Below are 10,554 nucleotides of genomic sequence, written 5' to 3'. Positions count from 1 at the left end.
CCAAGCAGAGTCTGTGCTGTCAGTACAGAGACCAACTTGGGGCTCAAACTCATGAACCATGAGATCATGACCTGAGCCAAGATCAAGAGGGAGATGCTCAACCAACTGAGCCACTCAGGTGCCCTTAATACTCCTGATTTTAAATGTACACATTGCCCCCAAGAATTCAGTGTTTAAGCATAGCCTCCCTTGCAGCTAGATGTTAAGTAAGTTCTGGCCAATGAGATATAAGCAGAAGTGTTGTATGAAAATTACAGAAAATATCCTTAGAGAGGATATGCCCATCTTCTGCTCTTCTTCCTGCTAGCTGTTACACAAATGTAAACACTGAAGTTTGATTTGTCATCTTCAACCATGAGGTGGAAGATCTGTACTGAATATAGTATAACAACAAGATAAAAGGATTCTGAGCAGCCGACCATTTCCTTAAGCTGCTATACCTCCAGACTTTTTAAGAGAGAAACTTTTTATTTTTGTTATTTTTAAAGTCAATTTTTAAGGAATTTCACATGTGATTCCTTCTACTGCCAATCACTTTGGTTCCTCCAAAGTCAGAATCATAATCTTCAAAACAGCCCCTTTAAAAAGAACTTTTGTTCAATCTGCAATTGTCACTGTCAGTCAGTCCACAATTGTTTCTTTTGGGCTTCTTTTGATCTCCACTTGAAAATGGACATACTTCAAAAATTCCCCCCTGTAATCTTTGGAATCCAATTTCTTCAAGCAAATTACTTTAGGGCCCTAGAAGTCAAACTGCAGGAAGCACATTGATTGCTATTTTGGCAAATGACCTAAAATATAAGTATTCTTTAATTGTTTTTAATGTTGAAAAGTCTTGTTACTTCCACTCTACCCCATGGGCCTAGCAGAAAATGTTACAGGTCTCATTGTCACCACTGCAATAAACTTGCTGTGATGGAAGAAGCATAACTTGTATTTCAATGTAGCCACAAAATCTCTACCTTTATAAATGGCTTATTTGGGGTCCTTAGTCATTTGCCATTAAAATTCATTATAATTGTCACAAGTGCTAAACAATGCCATTAGGTTCTTTAGTGCTAAGAATGTCTGTTGCCTTTACACTTACACAATTTAGCTGTGTATAATTCTGATGTTATACTTTGCTTCTCTATCAGTATATATAGATACTATTTCATTTTTTCTGGCATTGGAGTTTGCAGGGCAGATAGCTGAAGCCAGCCTAATTTCTTTCCGTACCCATCCTCCATTTTTGTTTCTGGCTAGATCAAAAAACATTCTTTTCCAATTTTCTATTAAAAAAATTCAAACATGCAGAAAAAGTAAAAAAATAGCTAGATTTAGCAATTGCTAATATTTGCCTTATTTGCTTTATTTCTCCTTATGCATATGTGCATGTGTGTGTTTGTATGTATACAGATAACACTTCTTTCTGAATCTTTTGAAAGTAAGTTGCCGACATAACATTTTACTCCTAAATACTTCAGGATATATTTCCAAAGAATAAGATTTTCTAAAAAATAACAAATTCCCTAATATCCTCTAGTGTCCACTTTGTGTTCAGATGTCCCCTATTATTCCTTCTACCCACACTATCTTTTGTAGCCTTAAAAAATACTAAAAGGACCCAAGATCTAATCACATTGTATTTAGTTTTTTTGTCTCTTTAGTCTCTTTTAAACAAGAATAATTCCGCACTTTGTTTTGTATTTTTTGTTGTTTCATACATTTACTTTTTTTGATGAGGCCAGACCAGTTGTGTTGTATCGTTTCCTATCTTCTGGCTTTACCTGATAGTTTCCTTGTGGTTTCAATTAACTTGTTTGTTCACCTATCCCATATTTTCTGTAAACTGAGTTAGGTGTTAAGACATGATTAGACTTGGGTTTGATATTATTTGGCCAAAAGTATTTTATGCAGTATTTCATATTGCATCATATCAAGAGGTAGAAGATGCAGTTTGTTCTGGTATTGATGATACTAAACTGTTTTTTGTGTGTATGAAAAATAACTATATTTTCCAAAACAAAACAAAAACTTAGTGAGAAAAGTGACCCTGTTTTACAGTTTTGCAAATCTCTGAATATCTGGTTTAACAGAAGATGGAAGGAAACTTACATCTGCCTTGGCAGTCAGTCCACTGAAATATCACATATCATGCAGCCTCTGGAAAACATCACTACACTCTCCTGCAAGAATGAGATTTCAAAGACCAAATAGTGTCTTAATATTAGTATGGAAATAGTTTTGACCTTGTGGACCCCTTAAAAGCCCCTCAAGTACTCTCAGGGGTTCCTGGACCACACTTTGAGAACCTCTGCTTTACATTCAACAGACTGACAAAAAAAATTTTTATACTAAACTGTTTTTTTAAAGATTTTATTTTTAATTAATCTTTACACCCAATATTGGGCTCAAACCCACAACCCTGAGATTAAGAGTTGTATGCTCCACTGACTGAGCCAGCCAGGCACCCCACTGATACTATAATTTGTTTGAGATTTTGACCTCCAGATCTTTCCATTTAAATGTACATAATCTGTGAGAGTGATTCTTTAGCATTACTCTTTCATCTAATCATTTTAGTATACATTTACGACCTTTGTCTGCATCAATTACATCATTGAATAATTTTCTAAATCTACCATTTTTCTTACATTTATTAGCTGGTATCCTTAGGTAAATAGCTTTCCTTGATCAACTGAGGATAAACCTCAGTTCCCCCCAAAACACACAATAAATGCTTAAACGTTTCCCTTTAATTACTAATTGGCAGAGATGGTGCAATAGTTCTCTCTAAAGTTCATGAATGATTTTGAAGTATTATTCTTGAAGTTAAATAATTTTGCCTCCATGGAGACTTTATCATCTTTTTTTTTCTGGTATACACTGTATGCCTTTAATGTGCAGATTCAGTTAATATATTACTTTATTTCTGAATACTTTTTCTGTTCCATTTGTTGACTTTTCTAATTTAGGAATACCAATGATCTATATGCTGGATTTGCTTTGCTCTCTTAAGCATCATCTATTTTATTTTTTTAATGTTAACTTATTTTTGAGAGAAAGAGAGACAATAGCGAGTAGGGGAGGGGTAGAGATAGAGAGGGAGACAGCGAATCCCAACCAGGCTCCACAGTGTCAGCACAGAGCCTGATGTGGGTCTTGAACCCACAAACCATATCATGACCTGAGCTGAAATCAGGAGTCAGACATTTAACCGACTGACCCACCCACGTGCCCCTCATTTCTCTTGAATCTCCTTTTTCTATCTGCATTTCTTGTGATAATTTCCAGTGTTTTTTCCATACTGGTAATTTGATTTCCTTTTTTTGTTGTTGTTCTGTTGTTTCAAAGCTATTCACTAGATCTGAAACTGTGTTTATATTTATTTTTTTAGCTTGGCTTTTATTTTTAGTATCCATCTTTAAGCTCTTGGTATTTTGTTATTGTGTTACTTTTATTATTTAAAATAAATTAAAGTTTATTTATTTACCTTGAGAGAGAGAGAGAGAGCGAGAGAGAGCGAGCACATGAGTGGGAGGGGCAGTGAAAGAGGGCAAGAGAAATCCCAAACAGTCTCTGTGCTGTTAGCATGGAGCCCAACTCAGGAATATCTCAGTAACCAGGAAATCATGACCTGATCTGAAATCAAGAGTTGGATGCTTAATGGACTGAGCCACCCAGGCACCTCAAGCTCTTGATATTTTGAGTTCATACTATAACTAAATTCTTTGGTAGACAATCTGCTTTTTTGACATAAATTTTCTTCCAGATGGGGTTCTACATAATGTAACTTTCAGGATCTTGGTTTGCATTGGTTATGCCCTGTTTTGTTGCTTGATGGGACAGCTCTTTCCAGAATCATTTATTCTGATACGCTGTGCATGAATTTTTGACATACTTCCTACTTTATCTAGGAATAAGTTGATCTTCTTAGAGTCATAGCTTGGTGGCTGGGCACTGTTTTGTCTACTTTTCTATAGTCTAATATTGGAAAAGGATGGAGTAGGGACAAGGGTGAGATCTATTGGGATTCAGTATAGCCTCTGCTAGGGGACAGGCCTTTGCTCTTTCTTGAGAGCCTATGAAACATCCTGTTCCATAGCCCTTTCCATGCAGCCAATTATGTATCTTAGTTCCATATATTTTGGCTTATTCCCCTGGCTCTGCAGTCCCCTGATAATGGGCAGGTCCTGATGAAACTTTTTATTCCTATTGAAGACTACTGTTTTTGTTTTTCTCCTTGTCAAGGAAAAAAAAAATCAACGGCTCTCCATTATTTTAAGGATATAGTGGAAACCTCTAGGTTCAGCTCCATCCACAATCTAAACTTTCAGGTTTATGTAACCTTTTCATCTTATGTGAATTCTCTCTCACACGGATTCTATTCACTGTTTCTAAATCTATGTTTTCCTACATCTATCTTTTTATTCCATAGACCCATGTAGAGTGTTATCTTGATTGATCTCAATTCTACCGTACTTCCTATTTCCTCCATGAAGTCTTTCCTGACTTATTATAACTGGAAAAGCTCATCTTTTGAATTCCTGTATAGAATCTATTGTCTCTACATAATTCATTGGCAGTGTTTTATGGTAAGGCATTACTGGTCATTTATATTTTTGCTTATGTCTCAAATCTTCTTCAGGAATTTTGTTTTTGTTCTTGGTAGTGCCCTTATCTGCACAATGCCACCTCACATATTTGTAGATTCCTGTTCCCTTAAAAATAACATTGAAACCAATTCACATCCTCATTGTTGCAGGCAGCAACTGCTCTTCCAAACTCTGGCACTTCTAATCTTCTGGAGGCTTTCCTACCGCTCAGAGGGCTGTATTAAAACTTGAGGTAGTTGGGGGCGCCTGGGTGGCTCAGTTGGTTAAGTGGCTGACTTCGGCTCAGGTCACGATCTCGCGGTCCGTGAGTTCGAGCCCCGCGTCGGGCTCTGTGCTGACAGTTCAGAGCCTGGAGCCTGTTTCAGATTCTGTGTCTCCCTCTCTCTGACCCTCCCCCGTTCATGCTCTGTCTCTCTCTGTCTCAAAAAATAAATAAACGTTAAAAAAAAAAACCAAAAAAAAACAAAACTTGAGGTAATTGAAGAACTAGTTAAGTGGTTGCAGGAGAGCTCAGTGAGGAAAATAAACGATATGCTCCCAATATCCCTTCTATCATCCTTTGAGTCTTTAGTCACTGGAATTTTGAAATCTCTTTCCACAGGTCTGCTGTGGTCCCAATACGAAAATGGGCTACTCCGGAATTCATAGTTCACTTTGGGCAGTGGCATTCACAGACATCCGTGTTTGAAGGCCAAGGCTGGTTCTCACCTTCCCATTTTCAAAATCTGGTTGTCCTTCAATTCCCCAATCCCGTCGTAATTTAGGAGGTAGCTCACGGAAGGCTCTGGTTAAGGCACAGTGAGCCCACATCCCCCAGCATTTTTCTTAAATGTGGCAGCACCGCACTTTAACAGATTAGAACCCATCTGAACAAAAAGGAAAACTGAAGTAGGAAACAAACTTGGGCTTCAGTCGGCTAGCTAGAGTAACCCTCAGGCACTGGTGCAGAAGAAATTCTCGAGGTGGGCCATAGAGATTATCTCTACTCCAACTCCATTGCTCTTCTCCATAGATACACACGCACGCCCGCCACCGCCTCAGTCGCTTAGGGATCGCAGGGCGGTTGACAACCGTTCGCCCTTGATGCGCCTTCCTCTGCTCAGCGGGAGAACAGGAGGCACCACCGACGCCGGTAATGGCCTCTGCACGGCCCCCTCTGGGCGTGCGGAATCCTGGGACTTGTGGTCCAGCTCCGAGGGCTCCCTAACCGAGTCAGCATTGAAAGGACTACGATTCCCAGAATGCATCGAGGAAGGGAGAAACCTGGGCGGGGAGAGAAAGGGGCGGCCCCAGGCTCTGGGGCGTCGCGGTTTCCAAGCGCCGTGATCTCGCCTAGTAACCGGCCGCCGAGGTTCCCGAAAGCTGCGCTGTGGCCCCGCCCCCGGAGCGCCCGCTGGAGGAAGAACTCGTCTCCCGCTGCGCCCCAGTGACGAAGCCCATCCTCGGGTGCGGGAGGTGGGGAAGGGAGGGCAGGCAGAGGATTTCGCTAGCCCGTGCGAGATCCGGGACGTGCTGGCGGCGCCCGCTCCGAGCAGAGGTTAGAGGCGGAGAGAGCGGGGATGCTCTGCAGACTAGGCTGGATCCGGTGTGGGAGGAGTGCAGGACGTTGACAGGGAAGCAGTGCGCGCGAGTCGGGCTGTCCCTGGGGGCTGGCATTCCCTCGGACCTGCGGCAGCCTAAGCTAGGGTAGTGTGGGCGCCCGTTGTTGGGGGGTGGGGGGCGCGGAGTGCGTCCCGGCCCCCACCCCCCGCCTGGCTAGAGGCTGACCTTTGAGCCCACGGGTCCCCGTAGCTAGTTCAGACCTTCGTGAAGCGGGGCACTCGATTTTTGCCACTTGTTAATTATTTAATTTCTTCGGGACCAGGAGCGTTAGTAGGTAGTGCTTTCCTGCCTCCAACTGCACTAGTGTCTCGTTTCCTCCAATTCAGAAAAATCTTTCATGACGCTTGCACTTGGAGTTGCTGATTAGTGAGAACTGCTAAGTTCTTCATGATTTTTTTCGGTCAAGAGAGGTTTCACGGAGGATGCAATTTTAAAATACTTACATGACAACTAATTGAAGGATCTAAAAAAAATGACCGTTGCATATTCACCCTGGCTTAATAGGGAAACAGCAAGTATTCTCTTCAATCATATCAACAACCAGAAGCATTTTGGGCATATTTCATATCATTAAGGAAATGGATCTGGAGGGAGAAGGAGAATAGTTGACAATTAAAAAAACAAAAAACAAAAAACCTTGGTTTAGTTTGGGGATCATTTTCTTGGACTGGTGACTTATACAAAAAATCTGTTTCTTTCTTCCTTTCTCCTGCATCCTGGGTATAGACTGTCAGTTTCGGATCCAAGGATGGTGATGGCAAAGCTTACCCGGGTTTTCTGTCAAATCAAAGCTGTCACAGAATAAATCCCGTTGCCTGCTGCGAAGCCCCCACGCACTGCAAACTTCAGTGAGCGAACTGGGTAATCAGTGTTTGGATATGCAGATCCCTGATTTAAAAGGCGGGGTGACCCCCCCAAGAACCTCTCCTGGGGGAAGAAGCCCGCAGGTGCAGTGAGGCGTGTGCGGGTGTTGGCGCCCGCGAAGACGCCTTGCCCGGGGAGAGGGAGCCGGGGCGCCCGGCGGGGTCTGGCGGCCGCGCACTGGCGGCTCATCTCCGGCGGCGGCGGCGGATGATGGTGGCGGCCGGCGCACTGGGCTGTGTCTGTGCGTCGCCGCGGAAATCAGCGCCCAGCGCTGCACACTGAGCCCTTGCAGGTCCTCCGCAGCCCGAGTCTTGGCGAGGACAGACCCGGAGCGCAGGGGCCGCGGACCCGCGCGCGGGGGGGCCGGGGGACGAGTGGGGTCGGCTTATCATGGCGGATCGGACAGCTCCCAGCTGCCAGCTCCGGCTGGAGTGGGTGTACGGGTACCGGGGTCACCAGTGCCGCAACAACCTGTACTACACGGCCGGCAAGGAGGTGGTCTACTTTGTGGCTGGGGTCGGGGTGGTTTACAACACCCGAGAGCACAGCCAAAAATTCTTCTTGGGACACAACGACGACATTATCAGGTAAGGAGGTGGCCCGAGGTGGTGGGGAGGGGTTGGTATGGAGATTGGAAGCGTGGGGAGAAGGATGACCAACCTGGCTTTGCTGGGGTCAGATCTAGGAGCCCTGTGGAGTAAAGGATTCTCTCTGGAACTGCATGGAATTACATGGCTAGGGCACACACAGGGTGGGGGGTGAAAGTGGGGAGGGAGAGATTTCTTTCCTCTTTATTCCTCTGGAAGTCTTTTAAATCTCTAAGGAGTTGAGTGTCCTGATGTGGTTTTTTTTTTTTTTTTTTTTTTGGTGTTCATTACTGCTACAAGTGGAAGGATCCTGGGTAACCATCAAACACTTCTTCCTGCCCTAACTAGGTAAATGTAGGACCAATAATCTGAACTGTGGGTGTCATCTTTGGCAGGCTCCTCAGTAGGTTCCTCAACAAGCAAGAGGATTTTAAAAAATCTAGAAGAAATTTTTGCTACAGGTAATTTGGAATCTTCATCCCAGATGCTTTGAAACTGGAAAATTTCTGCACTGGGTGGGGAGTTTGTTCTCTAATATTTCACTTGGCAGTGTTTTAATGCAAAAAAAAAAAAAAGCATATTTATACACTAAATGGATGCTTCCACAACATCACTGAGGTTATAAAAGGCTGGCAGCTGCAGGACCACAAAATCCTACCAGTTAGTCCCCAGAATGACCAACATCTGCCGGTGAATGGCCAGGACTGATTAGAAAAACATGACTGGATAAATAGCCTTTTTAAGGGGCCCTCCCCATCAAATTTTAGAGGGGCATATTTTGATTCTTGGCCCTGTCCTCTCATCTCTGGTCCAGACACATTTTCCTCCAGCTCTTGTCAGCTGCTTGTGTGACCAAACAAGGTGTGGTCCAGATGCTGTTCACAGGGAATCCCATGCAGCCTTGGGCAGTCAAGGAAGATTTCCATATGGGAGCCTCACCCACAGGGCTATTGACTTGCTGAGGGCAGACTACAACTGACAGCAACCATATTTGTCTCTTCCAAACTTATGTGTTCACTGATGTAGAACTTCTATCACATTTTCAGAATATTACCACTGTGCTCTAAGTTTGCCTTGCAGAGTGAAATAAATGGTTATGTGGTATAATGTAATGGTTTTGATTTCTCCTTAGGGAGAATGGTTCAAACATCTCACTGCCTCCCCCAATGTTCTGCTTATTCTAGAGCCTTTTTTTTTTCTGAGCCCTAAAGTTGAAAAATTGTTACAAAATGTAAAAACTTAATATTTACAAATACAGTAAGGTATATATTTTAAGAAAATCTTTTGACTTTTAGAAAATGAAGATTTTAAGTACTAGGAGCTCTATTCTTCCCAAGATTGGGTGTTACTGACATGTAAAACTTTCTTCGTGTCACATGTGAGAAAATCGCTTTCTTCTTTGCTCCTTAATACAATAATGGTTGTGATTGGGGCATCTCTCCTAGATCTGTCCTTTGATTGCCAGGCTGATTATTAAAGTCACAGGTGCAAATGATTAAAAGTGACTGGTGAAAAGGTTAGATGTTTAAAAATTTAAACCGATTATGTTTTCTCTCTGTCTTTCTTAATTCGGTGCTTTCCATTACACCATTGAAAGAAGATGTAGCCCTTTGGGGGAAGGGAGAGAGTGGCAATTAAACAGAAAATTCCCTGGGGTTAAATGATATTATTGTGACAGTTCACTGAACTACTTTGAGGATTGGAACTCTTCATCTTAATTTTTTTCTCTGATAGGAAAAAAAAATGAAATGCACTGTTGAAGCTGAAGGTGGGAAAAGGGTGGAGTTGCAGTAAACCTCTGTTCTGACAGACAGCTGGACTAGAGGGGTTGCCATGATATATTGGCTTAATTAAACACTCAGATTTGAAGAAAAGGTGAAGGAAGTTGTTTATATGACTGGGTTTGCAGGAAGCCTTAAGTGATGCGAAGAAAAAAAAAAACGATTTAGCTTCTGTCTATTATGAAGGCAGTTGTATCTTTACACTGAATAGTGGCGTAGTGGTAAGCCTGCCTTCAGAGATTGGATTTTACTGCTAAATGTTTCATGATATTTGGGTCTGAATATGCACAGGTGAGCAGAATTATTTAATATCCACGTATGTGTTTGCACATAGAAATAAAATTAAGTCCAACAGATTAAAAAGCACAAACCACAGATCATTATGTAATTAAGAGCTGTAAAATTAGACTCTTTATGCTGTTACTTTGCTTTATCATAAATATATATATATGATGTATAGACATATATATGTATGATATATAGACATATATATATGTATATACATGTGTCTATATATGTATCTTTTTTTTGGTGAATGCAGTACACAAACCATGTTTGTTTTTATCCTTAGTAAGTGAGACTCTTAGGTGCCATTTCTTTCATAATTTTATTCTCAGAAACACATTTGATATTTCAAATTAATATTGTAAATTGTTGGGAATATTCATGTATCAACTTGTGGATTTGGACAGGAAAATTATACTCTTTTATCTTTATGAATTTCAACTCTGCGTGTTCCTGTTCTACTACTGATTTCCCACTTAACATATTGCAGTTAGCTATTGAATGAGGAGCACTATAGATAAGTTTTTAGTGCAAAAGTGTTTTGGGTTTTTGGAAAAATTACATGAATGTCCAAGCTCCTAACTCTTAATTCCGAAAAATGAGATAATGTTAAGTAATTGTCTATTTAGCTTTTGCCTTAGCTTGAAAGATATATTCATAATGCATGTATTTCCTACTGCTTTATTATGCAACTTTCTCTAGAATATTAACTAGAAAGCAGCCCAACAAATATTGATACCACATTCCATTTTATAAAAATGTGTGACCTCTGAGCTCACGATGAACTTTAATAATAATGTAGGATTTGGCAGAGCTCATTAGAGCTTAAGCATATGT

The 10,554-nt window shown here is 41.5% G+C and overlaps 1 protein-coding gene and 1 non-coding gene across 8 annotated transcripts in view; one reads left to right on the top strand and one right to left on the bottom strand.

Annotated features, from left to right (window-relative positions):
• Window positions 1-870: 870 nt before the first annotated feature.
• On the bottom strand, window positions 871-976 carry LOC131486455 (small nucleolar RNA SNORA1). Its single transcript, XR_009249356.1, has one exon. It is a non-coding gene; the product is annotated as a small nucleolar RNA SNORA1 (small nucleolar RNA).
• A 4,788-nt stretch (window positions 977-5,764) lies between these two features.
• Window positions 5,765-10,554, top strand: part of EML6 (EMAP like 6) — a 281,271-nt gene continuing 276,481 nt past the window's right edge. For 2 of the 7 annotated variants that reach the window (XR_009248633.1, XM_058684097.1), the window contains exons 1-2: window positions 5,771-6,135; window positions 6,927-7,651. Coding sequence is in view for 4 of the 7 variants with exons in the window: in XM_058684097.1 (XP_058540080.1) it covers window positions 7,455-7,651 (197 nt within the window). In the remaining 3 variants the exon portion in view is untranslated. Of the gene's footprint in view, window positions 6,136-6,926; window positions 7,652-10,554 lie in introns of all 7 variants that reach the window. The other 5 variants (XR_009248631.1, XM_058684095.1, XM_058684098.1 and 2 more) reach the window with 4 other exon arrangements.

The sequence above is a fragment of the Neofelis nebulosa genome, chromosome 9, assembly GCF_028018385.1.
Source record: "Neofelis nebulosa isolate mNeoNeb1 chromosome 9, mNeoNeb1.pri, whole genome shotgun sequence".
Lineage (NCBI taxonomy): Eukaryota > Metazoa > Chordata > Mammalia > Carnivora > Felidae > Neofelis > Neofelis nebulosa.
The sequence above is the reverse complement of the archived record's forward strand: the minus strand, read 5'-3'. Positions and strand labels throughout refer to the sequence as shown.